Source organism: Castanea sativa, chromosome 11 (assembly GCF_040712315.1).
Source record: "Castanea sativa cultivar Marrone di Chiusa Pesio chromosome 11, ASM4071231v1".
Lineage (NCBI taxonomy): Eukaryota > Viridiplantae > Streptophyta > Magnoliopsida > Fagales > Fagaceae > Castanea > Castanea sativa.
Window position 1 is genome coordinate 12,182,852 of NC_134023.1, and position 20,302 is coordinate 12,203,153.

At 39.0% G+C, this 20,302-nt stretch overlaps 1 protein-coding gene across 6 annotated transcripts in view; it reads left to right on the top strand.

Moving 5' to 3' along the window:
- Nucleotides 1–2,060: 2,060 nt before the first annotated feature.
- The window catches only part of LOC142615751 (putative LRR receptor-like serine/threonine-protein kinase At1g56140), a 62,816-nt gene continuing 44,574 nt past the window's right edge, over nucleotides 2,061–20,302 (top strand). For 3 of the 6 annotated variants that reach the window (XM_075788570.1, XM_075788572.1, XM_075788571.1), the window contains exons 1-3: nucleotides 2,062–2,366; nucleotides 6,336–6,477; nucleotides 6,994–7,065. In XM_075788570.1, the coding sequence (XP_075644685.1) occupies nucleotides 2,180–2,366; nucleotides 6,336–6,477; nucleotides 6,994–7,065 (401 nt within the window). In that variant the 5' untranslated portion in view covers nucleotides 2,062–2,179. Of the gene's footprint in view, nucleotides 2,367–6,335; nucleotides 6,478–6,993; nucleotides 7,066–17,493; nucleotides 17,570–20,302 lie in introns of those variants that run through there. The other 3 variants (XM_075788569.1, XM_075788573.1, XM_075788574.1) reach the window with 2 other exon arrangements.

The following is a 20,302-nucleotide window of genomic DNA, read 5'->3' on the forward strand; positions in this document are numbered from 1 at the left end:
TATGATCCTCTCTCTCTCTCTCTCTCTCTCTCTCTCTCTCTCTCTCTCTCTCTCTCTCTCTCTCTCTCTCTCTCTCTCTCTCTCTCAAGTTAGAATTCAAAAATCTTCTTTCCATAGTTGTCTCGTGGCATGCAACATTCTGGTAGTGTTTCGTCAATTTGGTTGTTTTGAATTTCGTCAATTTTGTATTTTGGTTTAAAATCTCTCCCTGGTCATCAATTTTATTTGTTGGTAGAAGAAGTAAACAGTATATCTTTTCAGTGGGAAGGGCAATGAAGCTTAGTTTTATATTTTGTTCGAAACATGGATATCGCCTAGAATGTCGAAATTCTGCCTGAAACGTTGTTTTATGCCAAAATAGTCTGGAATTGAGGGCGAAATGGAACATGGGGAGTCTTTTGCACCTGAACGAAAAATTCTAGCCTTTTCGGTCGGAACAAAATGGAGTTTAAAACATTGATTAGGACATCACTTAATCCAAAAAGGTTTAAGCCAATGAGTTTGAGCCCAACTATATTATATTGATCACTCACTATTGTCATTCTTAGTCAATCTAGGACTTTCCTTGCATTTATATTCTCAACAGTTCTAATAATACTAGGTTTACACAGTATGGGTCCAATAGAATGAGGGAAACAAGTTGTTGGACGTGTTTATTGTAGAGCAAAGGGCAAGAAAATACTTGTGTTGGTTGATTCATACTTTTGGTATTTCTGCTGTGTTTTTGCTTATATTGTATTTGGTTATCAAGAAAGTGTAAGAAAATGAAAAAAGAAAAGATTATATTTTTAAAATAATACTAATTTTGTCTTTATATTCATCATTTTTTACATTGTTTTTTTAATTCATTACAATGTTGATTTGGCTTTATCTAATAGTAGTAAAGTAATTTTATATTATTTTCCATTGACTGAACCGCCAACACTGATCGAAAAAATGTCTGTGGGCATTGAATAGTCGGCACTGATCATTGATTAGGCGTATTCTTCCATCAGATTGCTAGCACCAGTCACTGGAATGAAGTCTCTGAACACTTGACCGTTGGCACCGATCATGGAGTGGAGTCACTGGGCACCGGACTGTTGACATCAATCACCGGAGCAAAGTATCTCGTTACCAAACTGTTTGCACCGGTTATAGAGCAGAGTCACCGAACATTGGACTGCTAGCACAAGTCACCAGAGCGGAGTCTCCGGCCACTAGACTGCCGGCACTAGTCGTTAGAGCAGTGTCTCTAGGAACTAGTAATCTAGTAACCAAATGGGAGAGAGGAAACCATAGTCTGTTTTCAGAAAATGTTTTACCAAATTTTTAGAGATAAAATATTTTACAACTTTTAATAAAGGATCTTATTCTCAGCAAAAAATATTTTACAAATTTTACTATATTTTACCTGTAAATAAATACCTAAAAATGGAAAAATATTTTCCTTCAAAGTTCAAAACAAAAAATATTTTGCTTCTAAGCACTGGTTACATGTATGTCATGAGAATTCTGTTATTCACGTGAGCAAGTTTTGTCATATAGATGACGTCAAGAACAAAATAAAAATCTTTTGAAAAAAACTTGAGGACCACAATTAATATAAAATAACAGAAAAATCAAAGCAATAACGAACCTAAAATAATAAAAAATACTTTGAGCACAAATTTTATTATTATTTATTTATGTGTCAAATTGTGAGTGATAGAGTGAAAATAATACATCTATATTAGTCTACCCTTTCATTACTCACGACTTATCAAAACAAATTATAGCAAAAGTGGTACCGACAGCATTCTTATCTAATAATACTATTACTATTACTATTACTGCTGGACGTGTTTAGTGGTTCTTTAAGAAGCGGGACCCTCTTAAAAAGTTTTGTCGCCCTTTGTGTTTTGTCTGGTTCTATTCTTTTTTGCCTTTAATGAATGTTTGATTCCTCTATTTGTTTTGTTGTTTTCCCAAGAAAATTATTGTTTGGTCCACAGAGCTCGGAATACTTCTCCGAAATTACACAATAATAAACCATTTTCTCAGGAGAGAGAAAGTTGGTAGCTTTTTAGCAGCATTAATTTTATATATTTACCTAATGGGTGAAGGGCCTTATTTGCATATTTAGCAACTCTGGTAATGCATTTAGTCCAAGTTTTCTCATAGCTCTGATTTCTTAATCAACATCTTAGAGTCATCAGTCATGGTGGGATTAGCACAAATTCTAGTTTTAATCTTTTGTGCTGCTTGCATCTTTGGCCTTGTTTTGGAAGCTCACGGCGCACAACATCCATATAATTCGGTGACCAAACCTCCTGATACTTATGATAGGAACGCGAAACAGCCGTACCAACCTGCAGCTGCTGAACCTCGTACAGATCCTGTTGAAGGTGCGCCTCCTCTCTCTCTCTCTCTGTTGTGCATAAGAACCAAATGGTATCTTTGCTGCATGTTATTAAAAAGCAATCATTTGGAATGCACTATAATTTGAAATTCTATCTTACCTATAACAACGACAGCCACAATAACGAAAAAAAAAAAAAAATATTTCTATTTTATTTATCATCAACTTCTTACAACATACGCTATATCTCACTCCTTTATTTTACACACTTATTTATATATATTGATGATGTCGAAAATATCACCAGTGAGTTGCAAGCGCTCCTCAAACAAAAACAATACCTGCAAAAAGAAAACAAAGGACCTAGAAGAGAGCACCGGTGTGGTGTCGGCCGAATACCCTCCGAAGGTCAAGTTAGAATCTTGTTCCTTTAACCCTAGAGTGCCAGAGTTAAGAATATTGTGCGTACCTTCGTACCTAGGGTTTCTGGGGTATTTATATTGAGTAGAATTACCTTTCTTTTAGGATACAACTTCCTTCTCAAGTTCCTTTCCATATAGGAGTCTTCTCAAACGTGTGTCGCAAGAAGTCCAAGTATGCACGTTTGCGTGGGGATAAAGCAAAAGCTCATCTGAAATATATCAAACGACATGCCACGTGAAATCCACACTTAATTTATATAAGACGGATATTAAGCAATACTCAACCGTCATAACCGAGTTCACTTACGGCGTCTATCCGTCCTCATTATCTCCGTCCATTTACTATTTTTATCCTCTTCATATATATATATATATATATATATATATATATATATATATATTTTGCGAGAGAGAGAGCTAGTAGTAAGGTATTTTACAAGGATAAATAAACAGAGTTGTATTTTATAAAAGATAAAATGCAACTCTGTACTTTTAAGTCACAAGTATTGCAGCTTATGTGTACTAGACACTTCTCTCTCTCTCTCTCCCTCGCACACACATATATATAGTTGAAACATAGGCTTTACATCAATTTTTACTAATTCTCATTTTTTTAATTTTAACTTTTTTTATTTTTTTATTGAATGATTGAGATTGTTGAAAGATTTTTTTTTTTTTTTTTTAATTTTGAATCTTAACCATTCATTTGGCTTTACACACACTTTGCGGAAGTAAGGAAATTATTGAAAGTAGGAACACACCACTACTGAGAGGTGAGAACTCTTTTGCAAGTATCTTTCTTTTCATTTGGATCTGGGCTGAGCCGATAATCTAGTCCATTGGCCCATGGTCTTTGGAAGAAGAATCTGGTTCTTCTTCTTCTTCTTCTTCAATTTTCAGTACCACCAAGCCCCACAGGTCCTAGCCATCGCTGCCTCATTCCATCCGTCCCTTCACAACGAACTTTATCTCACATCTGGGTGGGTCGCACTAGCGGCTACGTGGACCCACAACTCTTCAAGCTTTTCTTAATCTTTCATCAACCACATATTACTGTGCGCCAACGGCGTCGTCTCACTAATAGTGAAAAGAACAAGAATCCAATATCAAACGTTGTCGTCACTGCATTATATGGCGCGTGAAGCGATGCCGTAGCCCGTAGCAATACTGGTGCACCTGATCAGCACGTGTCTATTACTATGTAATTGTTTTAGACACGTGCTTTGATTTGATTGGTTGCAAAGACGGTTAATTGTTTTCGGAATCCAGATGATTATTACACTTTTTTGTTATCTAGGGTCCGTTTGGATACAGTTGAAAATTAAAAATACTGTAGTAAAATAATTTTTAAATATGTGAATAGTGCTGCGAGTCCTATTTTTAATAAAAAATGGTTGAAACAGTATATGAACAATGCATCACTGTGCGTGAACAATAACCGCACAATGGTGAATGATACCGCTTGTCCCCTGTTGAAACCCACGCGCAGGAAAAAAAAGGTTTGAAATGTGAAACCCAAATCGTGGAGGCTGGCCTCTCTATTCAAACCCACCCTTAGTATCCGTTTTGATACAAATTATAATTGTTGCATTTTGCAATCCTGCGTTTTCTCTTTTTTTTTTTTTTTTTCAACATGCATGAACAGTAATTGTACTGTTCATGCATGTTATTTTCACTATACTGGTTACTGTTCATGAGACCCACAAACACTTTATTAAAAAAAAATATTAAAAATGGGTTCTACGGTACTATTAACACATTTAAAAATTATTTTGCTACAGTGTTTTCAGTTTTCAGTAATAAATTCTATCCAAATGGACCCTTAGTCCTCGCAATTTTTCTTGTATTCATTTTGTGTATATTTATTTGACATTATTTATAAAATAATCAAAGTTAAAAATGAAAAAAAAAAAAGAGTCAAACACCTAGCTTGCCATGGTTGGTAGAATATAAAGTAGAACAAAAAAAATTGTACTTTTTAGGGTCAATTTAGTTAGAGAGATTTAAGAGATGAAAAGTAGGAGAGAAAAAAGTGAAGAGAAAATGGTTTTTGTAGGTGATTGGTTGGAGAGAAGTGATGAGGAAAAATTGGTAGGATACTGGTGTTTTTTTCCCAGACTCTCCAAAATTTCATCTTCCCAATTTGAGAAGAAAATAGGGAGAAAGGAATAATAGCAGCCAAATGACTAAACTACCCCATCCTCCTCTTACGTGATCATTTGCTTCTTCTTTTCCTTTTTAGTTTTTGATATTTTTCTTGCTGTGATACATCATACAAGCTCAATATTCTTTCTTTTCTTTTCTTTTTTTTGGTGGTTACTTTCTTTTGTTTTGCTCTTCTTCAAAATTTTTTTTTTTTTTTTTTGCTTTAATTAGAAGTGATTTTTTAACTTTATTTTTGGCATTAATTTTCTTTAATAATAAATCTGGATTATTCCCTTTTATTTTTTATTTATTTTTGGTTGGTTGTATTGTTTGCCACTTTTTTTTTTTTTAATTGTGCATTATTTTTTTTTAATAAAAACATATGAGTAAATTTATACAAACTCATTTTTTTCATTTTTCCATCCCTAACCAAACACAAATAGGAAAAACTAAAATCCCTCCTACCCTCTTACTTTTTCATTATCTCCTTATTTTTTATCCATTTACTTTTCTATTTTCCCAACAAAAACAGACCCTTAATGTATTTTTTATACTCCTTCTATCTTAAATTGTTAATATTCCAAAATGTAATACTCTTTAAACATTTAATAAATAAAATTCTTATTTTTCCATTTACTTTATATAAAAAGTCAATATCATTTTTTTCTGCAAAATTTAAATTGATGAGAAATATTATCTAAATTTTTTTTTTTTAGGAAAGTATCTTAAAAAGTTAGATTTCCTAAATTGGACTAATAATTAATTCGACGAAATCCGTTACATTGTATAACAGCTAGAATAGGGTTTTTTTTTTTTTTTTTTTTTGAAGGGGGCTAGAATAGGTTAGTAACATACTTGTTTTCTTTCTCCTTCTACTTTGTTTACGTAAGGAACAAAGTCTCCCAATTATAATTATGCTAATTTTTTTTTCTTTTTTTTTTTTCTCAATAATACTCTATAGAGTTTATTGAGAGAGAGAGAGAGAGAGAGAGAGAGAGAGAGAGAGAGGTTTTTTTATGTCAAGCACGAAGACATGTATGTATATATGTAGTGGTTTGAGTTTTTCTTAAATTACAAATCAATATGATAGTTCTACCTTGAACTCTGTAAATAAAAGTTTTCCGACTCCACGTTTGCTAGTCACCATAAAATTCCAAAGACAAATAACCATGGTTATCGACAATCTTCATCAATTTGTGTGGATCATCATATTGGAGAGAGAGAGAGACAGAGAATTAGAAGAGAAAAAAAATGGTGATAGCTACAATATCTTCCCAGGTAGGGGGATTACTTTAGTATTTATTACATATTTTGGCCAACCAAAACCAAGCCATATGCAACTTATTTTAAGTATATCTTGCTATATTTTGGCTATAAAACTCATTTATCTATCTTGTTGTGAATTCTCTTAGTCATTATAATCGATTTTTTTATACATTTGATTGCAGTGACAGCTCTTAGTAAAGTATTTCAATATTGGAGGATTAGTCCTAAGTACACACTTACGGAAGCATGCAGCGAGCCAGTCGAGCCCTATATCACATGCGACTGTTCTTATGAGAACAACACTTCTTGCCACATAACTAGTTTGTATGTGCCTCTCTTTTATGCGTCTATGTTATAAGGGTGACATATATATTTTTAGAATATAAGAGCTAAATGCCCAATTTCTCAAACTAATTAGCAAAATGCCCCTCTTTTGAAACTCGATTTTTTCAAAATCGAGTTTAAAAAAAAAAAAAAAATTCTGGAGTCCTATAATGACGTTTTAAAAACCTATAGTAGCGTTTTGGAACTCGAACTCTATGAACTCGAGTTCCATGCAAGTGTTTTTTTTTTTTTTTTACCTATAACTCGAGTTCATAGAGCTCGAGTTCTAAAACGCCACTATAGGCTCATTAAAACGTCACTATAAGGCTTAACTTGATTTTGAGAAAATTGAGTTTCAAAAGATGAGTATTTCTCTAATTAATTTGAAAAATAGGGTAACACGCTAATTTTTTTGCACAAAATGGGCAAAAGCCCATTTTGGCCAGCATCTCCAGTATGTGAATGTTTACGGTAGTCATGGTTTTAACATTTTATGTTTTTAAAATGATTTTACAGGAATGTTTCGGGCCTAGCTATTAATGATATAATCCCAGAAGAACTATGGAATTTGACTTTCCTCACCTATCTGTATGGTTTCTTCCTTATATATGATTTGTTTACATGGCTTTTGCATGAAAAAAATGGTTAGCTTAATTCTCTTGTGAGGAAGTGTTCAAACACACTAGGAGGACCATGTCAGCAGTGTGTAATGGTCCTCCGTTCACTAATATAATAGTATGTATTTTGGTTTGGGATAACTACGTACTACATCTAGCGTAAGTCAGCTCGATGTCAGTAGTTGGATACATTATAATATATTTCAATTGATAATCCCTTTTCTGAGTGGTATGCGACTATCCGGTAAAAAAGAAGTATTTGATGCCACTGAAGGCAATTTGGTTCCGTCACTAAAGACCTTTAAATGACCATGAAATTCCCTTTTTTGCATGCTTGGAAAGCTTGGGTCTAGGAAAGCGAACATGGGTCATCTAGGCGTAAGATAAGTCCCTAGAAGAGAGATACATGCTAGCCTGATCATGGATAGGAATTAGGAACCATGACAGCTATTTCTTATAATTAGGAGTGGCATGTTAAGAGGATGATACAAAGATTGTGATTTGGAGGTGTAAAGTTATGTTCTTCCATTACGTTTATATTGGCTCAATTCCATGACAAATTTGTCGTAATTTTATTAATTAATTTCCTTATATTTTGTGGGATTTATTGTACATGAATTTAGTCTTAAGTTGGTAAAGAATGGCTAAAGACAATGGATTTTGTGATAAGCATACAACTGGCTCGAGACTACCACACTTGTGAAAAGTCACATGAGGGGCACATGATGGAAGTTCAAACGTTTTTTATGTCACTGTGTTTCGCAAGTAACTCGCAACTTGGCTAACTCGCGAGTGAACCGTGAAATGCTCTAACAATTGTAATTTTTGTGTGACTCTTCCTATCCTTTACTCATACTATATATATATATATATATATATATATATATATATATATATATATATATATCCTTATTATCCACTAAATTGTAAAGAGGCTATCAGATATAAAACTTTAGGGTATGTTTGGTTGGAGATGAAAATGGGTGGATGGAAAATAAATAGAGAAAATAAGAGTGAGTGTTGTTTGGTAATGAGAGAAGGGGAGGAAATTTTTTGGTGGGGCCAGGATTTTTCCACTCGGGCCCACAAAAACAGGTGTTTTCACACCTGTTGTTGAGGAAAGACAAGTCTGCCCCAACCGTCCTTCTCTCCAACCCCATTCTCTCTGTTGAGTCCTTTCTTGTGACCTTCATTCCTCAATGAGTTACTAAACTTTGCCAACCAATATATCCAAAACCTTCCTTCTTTGTCACTGATAGACGACATTTTTGTCCGGCCAAACACCTGCACTTTTTCAGCTGTCGGGAAGGATGTTCCCTCCAATGAGCCCCATGGGATCAAAGATCCGTCGGGCTAAGTTCACCATGTCCCAATGAGTTGATCATCCTCTCTTCCCCAAGGTCCCATCAGAAAACCATTCATATAACTGATGGATGTTATTAGGCCCATACCAACGGATGAAAGTGGGCCCGTGACAACAGATGCAATTGGACCCGTACCACCGGATAGTGAAGCACACTGACAATTGAATTAGCTGGGTACCAGCCTTTACGTGTTTTCTACCCTTGAAGCCCTACATGGAAATAACTTGCACACCAAGCCCATATCTCCCCTATATGGGAAGGAAGGGCTTAAGATCTCATGACCTGGGCCCCATATCTTCCCCACAAAGGAAGGTCCTACATTCAAGGGATCTGGGATTGCTCTACACCACTATATAAGCACCAAGCGTCCTTTCTCTTAAGGTACATGAAATTTCCTAGCTTTCATACTATTGAGTTCTTAAAGATTCTCCCATCACTGACTTAACTTATGGACGGTCTTAGGCTGGCACCCCACTAGTACTTTCTGTTGGTTCTTTATTTCTTTGTTCTCTAGGTACACTCCATTGGTGTGCACATGGACAATCGACGATTGTGTGTATCATTAGTTGGCACTGTCTATGAAAACAGAGTGATTAGCCATACTACCGCTTCTAAAACAAAGAGTTGCATGGTCTAAACACATTCAATGGCTACCATCAACTAGGAAACTGGAAACCTTCCCAATGCTTTGGAGAGGCAAGTGTAGACCCTCGCCGCAGTGGTCAAGCGACTCACCTAACTCAATTAGGGGTTGGAGTAACAGCTAAACCAAAGGAATAAGTGATGTCCTGACGAACACCGGGATGAGCAAGAGCATGACGAGCACAACAACAACAACCCTCTGACTGGAGACCATAAGGAAAGGGAGAATCAGGAAGAAAGTAACGTCACCAACAAGCAAGACCAACAGGAGGACATTGACCGTCGATCTGAACTAGAGGGTAGTGCATTGCACATAAAGCAGGACATGCAGATGATGAAGGAGAGGATGTATATGATAATGAATGCCATGAAGGGACGAGTATCCACCGACCTTGACGAGCTAGTCCATTAAATTGATTCACCTTTCACAATGCAGGTTACCTCCTTCCCCCTTCCCCCTTCCCCCTTCCAGCCAAGTTTTGAATGTCGCAGGTGGAAGCATAGATGGGCCAAAGGACCTATTTGACCATCTGCAATTATTCAAAACCCTTATGTATCTACAAGGAGTTCCAGATGAAATCATGTGCAGGGTTTTCCCCACCACACTTAGAGGATTGACTAAAATATAGTTCAGTAAGATGGCCCCCAACACCATCTTAACTTTCAAGGAGTTGAGTAGAAACTTTGTCTCACACTTCATTGGTGGGCAGAGGTACAAAAGGTTTTCGACAAGCTTGATGAACATCAAGCAACGGGAAGACGAGAGCTTGAGGTCGTATGTAACTCAGCTCAACAAAGAAGCTCTTTTAATCAATGAAGCCGACGATAAAGTCTTAGTCATAGCCTTCACCAATGGACTTCAGTCTAGAGATTTTTCTCTTCTCCATCTATAAGAAGGACTTGAAAAATGTGGTGGACATGCTATATCGGGCTACCAAATACCTGAACGCTGAGCAATGAACACCCCGAAGGTAGTCGAACTATTGGTTCTATAGGCAGTAGACCTAAGTGAATTAGACGTACAATACTGACCGAGGACTGCAATGGAAAGCCCATGCCTTCGTTGACTTTGTCGCCAAATTCACGATGAGTGAAGATGAAGGCTAGGGGCAGCCCCGTTGTTGGTTCGGACGGATGGATCATCTAACAAACATGTTGGAGGGATTGAAGTTGTCCTACAAACCCTAGAAGGGGACATGATAGAGTGCGCGGTCCGCCTCCAATTCTAGACAACTAATAATGAAGCTGAGTATGAAGCGGTCCTAACGAGTCTCAACCTAGCTAAAGCAACAGGGGCCTCATAAGTAGTCATACACAGTGACTATCAAGTCATTGTCGGGCATGTCAACAGAGACTATGAGGCCAAAGGGGAATAGATGAAGAAATATCTGCTTTTAGTTAAGAAACGGATGAAAATGAACATGCTGATCGTCAAGCTAAAATGGCATCTGCAGAACACATGGCCTTCAACAGTCAAGTACTATCCTTAGTCCAATACTTGCTTGCCATTAATGAAATAGACATATAGGTAATCCTAACAGAAGCGGACTAGATGACTCCAATCATCTCTTACCTCAAAAGTGGGACACTTCCAGAAGATCACAATGCTTCCTGAAGGCTAAAGGTACAGGTGTCGTGCTTTGTATTGATAGGGGATGCCCTTTACAAAAGGGGTTTCTCTTAACCGTATCTGATGTGCCTAGTTCCGGAGAAGGCAAACTACATCATGAGAGAAGTCCACACAGGAGTGTATGGAAACCACTCGGGAGCATGATCACTGCTTCATAAACTCGTACGCACAGGGTACTATTGGACCACCATGTAGAAGGACACCTAGTCCTACGTAAAAGCATGTTTTAAGTGCTAATGTTTCAGCAACATCATAAGGCAACCATCGGAACAGCTCACTCCGTTGAATGCCCTATGGCCTTTGCCCAATGGGGACTCGACATTATAGGACCCTTCCCTATAGCGAAACGGCAACTCAAGTTCCTTGTCATAGGAATTGACTACTTCACTAAATGGGTCGAATTAGAACCCTTAGAGTCTAGAAGAGCATCATTTGTTGCTTTAGAATCCTTAGAGTCTTTGTCTCTGAAAATGGAAAGCAATTTGACAATGATGCATTCAGAGACTTCTGCCAACAACTAGGGATCAAGAACTACTACTCTTCGCCCGCCCGCCCATAGGCCAACGGACAGGTTGAGATTACAAACCGATCCTTGCTCAAGATAATTAAGACTCGGCTTGAGTGGGCAAAGGGGATACGGTTGGACAAGTTACCCAGTGTCTTATGGGCATATAGGATGATAGCTTGAACTCCCACAGGAGAGACACCTTTCCGCCTAGCGTTTAGGAGTAAAACTGTCATTTTGGCAGAATTAGGAATAGCAAGCTACAAGATAGCTCACCACGATGAAGGTAAGAACAACAAAGAAATGCGCCTACACTTAGACCTACTGGATGAAGTTAGGGCGACAATTGAACAACGGATAGCTTGCTACCAGGACCTCATGGCTAAGCACTACAATGCCAAAGTCAGGCCTTAATGCTTTAAAGTTGGAGACCTCGTCCTAAAGAAGGTAACAAGAGCTACAAAAGATCTCACGCAAGGCAGGCGAGGCCTCACTTGAGAAGGACCCTATAGGATTGCTGACTGTTATAGAAAGGGTATCTACCACCTAGAATTGCTTGACGAAAAAGTACTTCATCACCCTTGGAACACCGAGCACCTAAGGAGATACTACCAAGAGTGTACAAACTGTGAAATATGTTATTGCTTTTCCTTTAAATTTCGTTAAGTAGACTGTTAAGTTTTTCAATTTTTGTCAGCTAAACTCCAATGGCCCATCAGGCAATTTATTTACATTTTTCAGATTGTTTTTAATAAAATGAATTATTCTTGAAAAATTGTTTGTCCACAACAAGAAAAGGCTATAAAACGAGGTAGACTGACGGACCATTGCACCGACGGGTGCTTGGTCACTTATGAATATTATAAGTCCTACCTACAGGGTGGACCGATGAACCATGGCACCGATGGGTGTCTGGTCACTCGTAAAAATAATAAATCCTACCTATGGGGTGGACCAACAGACCATGGCATTAACGGGTGCCTAGTCACTTGTGAAAATAATAAGTCCTATCTATGAGGTGGACCGACGGACCACAACACCAACGGATGCCTTGTCACTTGTGAAGATAATAAGTCCTACCTACGGGGTGGACCGACAAACCATGGAACTGACTGGTGCTTGATCACTTGTAAAATTACAAGCCCTACCTATGGGGTGAACCAACGGACCGTGGCACCGACAGGTGCATGGTTATTTGAAAAATCCTCAGTCCTACCTTATAGAGTGGACCGACGAATCAGGACGCTGATAGGTACTAGATCGCTTGTAAAACTATAAGTCCTATCTATAGGGATGGACCGACCAACTAAGGCACCAACAAATGCCTAGTCACATATGAAAAGAAGATTCGACCTAAAAGACTAAACCAACAGATGTAAACCCTTAAGTTTTACAAGCAAAAAATATAGCAATAAATAAACATATAGCTTATCAAAGGAGATGCATCATAGCATAGAATAGATGAGGATCAAACCCGACTAGGGTATCAAATATACTTGTGCCAAAAAATAAGGCACCAATAGTGTTCTTAGGTTTTGTGCCAGAAACAAGGCACCCACATTGTTTCTAAATTATAAAACGAAAAGGAAACTAATACACATAAACAAACAAACAAAATTTTCAAGCTTGAGGTTCGTTGATTGGCTTATTAGATGCTCGTCGGCCTTTTTCTCCCTTGGCCTGTCAGTCTCCTTCTCTTCCGGCCCAACAATCCCATTGGCCACCACAGTAATGGCTTCTGTCCCTCCAAGATCAGTTTCCTCCTCGTCAGGAACATCCCCACCAGTAAGGGTCATGGGAATTAAGAAGTTGATCTAGACTTGGGACATATCCACACCGGGGAAGAGAAGGGTTGCTTGCTTGTGAAAGTCCTCAAAGTCGTCACCATAGTGGGACCCCAACTCATCGAACTAAGGTTGGGACATCTAGAATTCAGCACCAGCGTCGGCCTTGACTTGATCCATGTGCTCACAAAGAGCCGTTAACTCTATCGTTAGATTGGATTTCGCCTTGGTAAGTTCTTCGACTCGAATGACGCTCCCCTCCAATTGGCTTACTTTCTTCTTTTGCTCTTTCAGCTCAGTGTTCAGAAGCTAGAGAGCCTCCTTGTAACCCGTCACCTTCTCCTCCTTAGCCCCCAGACGAGTCCTTAGCCTCTTAACCAACACCTCCCTCGTGGTACACCTAATCTAAAGTGCTCTCATCCTTACCAAACCCTGAAGACAAACGGGCAATAAGGTTATATACGGTTTACATGCAACACAACTAAAAAACAAAATAAATGACCACTACTCACCCTCACCATGTCAAAGAGGCCTACATCCCCAAAAGCTTCAATCTCATGCTCCAAGCACTCGTCGAGATCAGCATCATAAATGAGTGAGCAGGCTGTGTTAACCACAAACTCCTTGCTCCTTACCAACAAGAGAATAGGAGGATGGACAGGAGGGCCCTAGGATGTCATCAAGCATTTTCCCACGCCATGCCAACGAGGCTCGAGCAGAGGAGGGGTAGACTCCAACGGGCCAAAAGGGGCCAACGATCCTTAGGTAGACTCCAACGCCATGCCACAAACTCCGTCGGTTGCTTCCTTTTTTGGCTAACGGCCTCAAGATGGAGACCATTGACTACTTGCTTGGCATGAAGGGCAACACCATTCCTGATCTCCGCTTGCTTGTTCTTAACGGGCTCCATCTCTGAAATTGACGAAAGAATAAGTTGTAATAAAGGGAAAACACAAATTTAAAAGCGACGGAGTAGAACACTTATGAATTCAATAGATTTTGTCAAATTGTCGAGCCTCTAGAGACCACCATAGGCATGGAAAGTGACAGGAGTAACGAGCCTTTTTCCAAGATCTTTGCGAGAAAGGGACGACGAACACCCGAGTAAGGAAATCTTCCTGCTTTAGGGTGAAAATAACATAAAACAAGTTAGTTCCACAAAAAGGAAAAATTGACGAACCATGGTAAGGCAATTGACGACCTACCAAACTTACCCAAAATTCCCTAGGCATGATCGTAAAAGTCACCCACACTATCCCACTCGTCGGGTTTACACACCCAATTAACCCTTGGACGAAAAAAAAAATCTACTTTTCCACGTACGGTTGGAATCTGGCATTCCAGACACCAACCACGGTGCAACTCGACAACACAAAAAATTGTAGAAGCCCGTTGAGAAGGATGTTTCCTCCAACGGGTCCCATGGGATCAAAGATCCTTCGGGCTAAGTTCGCCATGTCCCAATGAGTTGATCATCCTCTCTTCCCAAAGGTCTCATCAAACAACAATTCATATAACCGATGGATGGGATTAGGCCCAAACTGACGGATGAAAGTGGGCTCATGTCGACGGATGTAATTGGACGCATACCAATGGATAGTGAAGCACATCGACCGTTGAATTAGTTGGGTCCCACCAGCCTTTGTGTCTTCTCCACCTTTGAAGCCCTACATGGAAATAACTTGCACACCAAGTCTATATCTCCTCTATATGGGAAGGAAGACCCTAAGATCTCGGGACTTGGGCCCCATATCTTCCCCACAAAGGAAGAGCCTACATTCGAGGGATATGAGTCAACTTTACACCACTATATAAGCACCAAGCCTCCTCTCTCTTAGGATACATGAAATTTCCTAACTCTTATATTGTTGAGTTCCTGGAGATTCTTCCATCACTGACTTAACCTTCGAAGGGCCTTTAGCCAGCACCCCATCGGTGCTCTCTGTTGGTTTATTATTTCTTTGATTCTCCAAGTACACTCCATTGGTGCACTCATAGACGATCAGCTAACTAACGATTTTGTGTATCATTAGTCTCTGTGTTTTTTTTAGTGCTACTATTACATGTAGCTACTTCAATGGGCAACCTGTGTGGTAGTCTGGCTCCCAAGCTAGTAAATAAAAGAAAAGCCGCAAAGCGACTTGCCAATGCAAACAACACAGCAACAACAATGTCTTCCAATTCACGCAATGGCTGGACTCGAATTCGATCATCACCTAAAGAGGAATTTGTTGATGATGCTAGTTGAATAGTGTTTTGTTGCATAGTTTTCTTTTTTCTTTTTCTTTTTTTTTTCCTCCCAACAAATATATATATATATATATATATATATATATATTAGATTATATTATATATAATAGCAAAGAAAAATAATATAAATTTTTATGTATAATGTGTTAATTTTTGTATTATTTAATGAGTACAAATAAATTATTTTTTACATATTATATTACAAGGGCATAAAAGTCAATTTATAGAAACTACATTTTCTATCCTTTCACTTTTCTCTTCAACCAAACAAAACCATTTTCCACCTCCCCACTTTTCTACCCTTTTAACCAAAAAAACACATGAGAAAACTAAATATTTTATATCCTCCTACTTTTCCATCCTTCCACTAATTTCTATCAACCTATTTTTCCACTCTTCTAACCAAACAGATCCTTAGACAAATTGAAGGTTTCATAGATTGGAAACACCCACCTTTTAGAGAGAGCTACTCATCATTAAGAGAGAAATCTTCGTAGTCTCTTCTCCTCTTTTCTTCCATTGTCATACATTAAGAGGAGATTTTACCCAAACACAACCTACACGAATTGAGTGTCAAAAGTGTCTTGGTTCATTGGGAAGCATGGAGCTTAGCCAAATTAAGCCAGTATCGCTTGGCAGTGTAATCGAGCAAATTGGTTGTGGCATAATCAAAACAAAGTTTAGCTCAATTTTTTACCAATATCACTTGGACAAAGTTTAGCTACAAAACTATGTCATCAATAACTATGCTTGCAAAGTTTCTATAAAATTAAAAATTAATAATGTAGGGGTATTGGGCCCAATAATTTATAATGGACGGCCCAACAAGGTCTTTTGGGCTAGAAACCCAAATCCGAAAACATCAAAATGATCGTGGAGTATTTAAGTGTCTCATACAAATTCGAGGAGGGATTTGTCTCGAATGTGAATCCGAGGATACATGGTACGGGGGGCCGGGGGGGGGGGGGGGGCCCCCCCCCCCCCCCCCCCCCCCCCCCCCCCCCCGCCCCGCCCCCCCGACCGCCCCCCCCCCCCGCTCCCCCGCCCCCCCCCGAGCCCCCCCCCCGCGCCCCCCCCCCCCCCCCCCCCCCCCCCCCCCCCCCCCCCCCCCCCCCCCCCCCCCCCCCCCCCCCCCCCCCCCCCCCCCCCCCCCAACCCCCCCCCCCCCCCCCCCCCCCCCCCCCCCCCCCCACCACCCCCCCGCCCCCCCCCCCCCCCCCCCCCCCCCCCCCCCCCCCCTGGGGGGGGGGGGGGGGGGGGGGGGGGGGGGGGGGGGGGGGGGGGAAGACAAGAGAAAGAACTATGGAATGTCTAAAGTATAGCTACTACCACCGCCCATGTATTAAAGACTCCGTACCGATACGTTGACAGCATAGGGGATGGAAGGATGGACCCGCATGCAGCTTGAACCTTCGTCCCAAATCCTACCGCCTTAGGGAAGAATGGATGGGACAAGTATCCAAAACGAGGGTTGCAATGAGAGGAAGATGATGAAGAGAAGAGTGAGGAGTATAAATAGGAGTGGAAGGCATACGAAGAAGTAGGCTTCTTTGGAGAAAGAAAAAGTATATGATAATCAATATTTGTATCCAAACTTGAGAAATACTATTAGAAACTATCCTCGGAAACAACCGAGGAGGAATTCTCAATCTTACTTTTTGCAAAACAATCTTTTGTTTTGTTCCATTGGGCCCAAAGCCCGTTCTTTTTGTGATTGTCTAAAGCCATCCTTGAAATCTAAATTACAAACCCATCCTCTACAAATTCATTGTGAAGAAAGGCCTTTCAAGCCCATTTTCCTCCCAGTCGTGGTTTGGGAATTTGAATTGTGTCCTTACAAATAACTATGTCATCAATAAATTGTTTAAATTGCAAGTTTTTGTAGTTTAAAATTATATATAAAATGTAATCTTATAGATATATAATAAATAATATCTAATTGGCACAAAATTTAATATGTGTATTAAGAACATAAAGAACATGCAATTCAACGGTTAGATTTTCAAAATATGTAGTAATGTGAGTGATATTCAGTAAGGTTGTAGCCTTAGACTACAACTAATTTTATAGCTAAACTTTGTCCTTGCGGGATTCAGGAAACTAGTAAAGACAAGATTCCGAGAAGTCCGTTGGTAGCTAGAGCTGGGAGAGCTCAAGTATTTTGAGTAAATTAGGCTTGGAGGGTCTCTTTGATTATCCTTATACTCTAACTCATTTTTTAGTGGATCATTTCGGCTTGGAATGTTGCAAAGAGGTTTTTACACTGAGTTCTTTGATTTTCCTCTTCGATAACAAATCGGGTATTATCTTGGGTTTGATATTCTTTTCCCTACTGCCCTTTACATTATAACTTTGCATCCTTATGTTCATTCATGCAGTTTTTGAATGTTTTTGTTAAAAATGGCTAGTTGTATATATTCTGCTTTAATTGTGTTTTGCCTAAAATTGATCAAGCTGTAATTAAAATTTGGGGGTCTTAATTAGCTCTAGTAATTAGGCTAGTGAGCTTTTAGGAGGAATTGTCAATTTTAAAGTCTGAAAGACTACGTATGTGTATTAGATTGTGTAAAAATATTTAAGGGACTATTTATAGGGAGTCAATTTCGTACCATATGCTATTTCTAATTTGGTTAAGAAAATGATATGTTTCGATATTGGTCAATATCGGTGAACTATTTTAAAATTATTGCTATTTTTTTTATAAATATATATATATATATATATAATTGTATATAATGATAGATATTTTAATTAATATATAAAAATATGGTTTTTTTTTTAAAGGGGTCATTCATTCATAAACTCATAAAAGCAAAACATCGTAAGCCAAGGCCTCCACAGCCGGAGGAGGAGAATCCTCCATCCAATATACATCATTATCTATAGAATTCCTAGCATGCTGAGCAAGAACATGTGCAACTTTATTCCCATCCCTCCTAGTAGTACTAATGCTAACCCACTCCAAACAATAAACCAAATGGCGAATATCATCCACCACATAGCCTAGCAAGGAACAATCTATCTTTGTCGATGAAATGGCTTGCATAACATTTACATTGTCCCCCTCTATAATCAGCTTGTTGAATCCAGCATCTACAGCAAACTCCAATGATCTTTGACATGCCAATAATTCTGCTTCCATACTAGATCGCACAGGTGGCCCACTTGCTGTCATTGCCGCCATAACCTGACCATGCTCGTCTCGAATAATTACTCCTACACCAGTTCTGTCCAGGTCGGAGAAAATAGCTGCATTGAAGTTTAATTTATATACAGAAGATGGTGGGGGCTTCCAGATCATACTGTAATTCTGTTCTGGCTGCATCACAGTTAGCTGCATTTGTTTTGATTTATACTCTGTCAGGTACTCCTCTGCTCTCTTATTCAAGTGCCTCGGGTGCATCAGATTTCCACCAAAAACCACTCAGTTTCTCTGATTCCATATAAGCCAGGCTTGAATCTAGAACAGCTCCACTTCCTCAATCATTAACTTATCAATTAAATATTCCATAAGTTGCAGCACATCAGTGGAAGCTACACACCTTTTCTGCAATTTTCGACAACTCCCTGCCCAAATATCTTGCACCGCAGCACACCTCCAGATTGCATGGATTGTACTCTCCGCCTCCCTTAAGCACAATGGACATTTGGCTTCCGATATTACTCTCCTCCGGACCAGATTAACTCTTGTGGGTAAAATATCAGTACAAGCCCTCCAACTGAATACTTTAATTTTATTAGGAATTTTCAAAGTCCACAACACTTGCCAGATCTTCTTTCTTGCACTATTATTTGATGATTCTGCCTTATCCACCCCTTGTATCCTCCTTGCCACCATATAAGCTGACTTCACAGAAAAATACCCATTCCTATTATAGCTCCATATAATAGAATCAGCAACCCGTCGTCTGCTCAGCTGAATTCTACATATTGCTTCAGCGTCTTCCGTATGGAAACTTGAATGAATCATGTCGCTCCTCCATGCATTTATCTCCGGATTAATCAAATCTGATACAACCATCTCATCCATTAATTCATGATTAGGATGTAGCACCTTATTTGTAGGATGATTTGGTATCCACCTATCATTAACCACCCTAATTGAGCTCCCATTGCCAACCCTCCAACAAGATCCAACTTTAAGAATAGGTAAGGCTGCCACCAAACTCCTCCAAACATAAGAGCAACCCGGAGATTCTTTAGCATCAAGAAAAGATGATCGGGGAAAACACCGTGCTTTGAAACACTTAGATAATAAAGAATCAGTACCTTGAATCATCCTCCACCCTTGTTTAGCCAACATTGCTAAATTAAAAGCTCTTAGATCCCGAAATCCCATACCACCCTCCAGTTTAGAAGTTGCTAATTTATCCCAACTCTTCCAATGAATTTTTCTTTCATTGCCTACTTGTCCCCACCAAAACTTAGCACATATATTATTCAATTCATCACACAATTTCAAAGGAAGTTGAAACACACTCATCGTGTATGTAGGTATAGATTGGGCTACAGCTTTAATAAGAATTTCTTTCCCTGCTCTAGATAACAACATGCCTTTCCAACCTTGCAATTTTTTCCATACTCTATCTTTTAAATAAGCAAAAGTATGGTATTTATCCCTTCCAAGCAGAGTTGGCAGCCCTAAATAAGAATCAAACTTCCCCACCTCCTTGACCCCCAAGATCTGCAACATCTGTTGTTTCCGAACATCTGTGGTATTACTGCTGAAGAAAGCTAAAGACTTCTCCAGATTTATACTTTGACCTGAAGCTCTTTCATAAATTTGAAGAATTTCTGCTATCACTTTTCCTTCCATCGGTGTTGCTTGACAAAACAACAAAGAATCATCTGCAAATAATAAATTTGTAACTCTAAGAGCTCCTCTGCAGATTGACACACCTCGAATCCTCCCTTCCAGTTTAGATTTAGCCAGCAAAGCAGTGAATCCTTCAGCACATAAAAGAAACAGGTACGGTGACAATGGATCTCCTTAACATATTCCTCTGGATGGATGTATCATACCATATGGTATT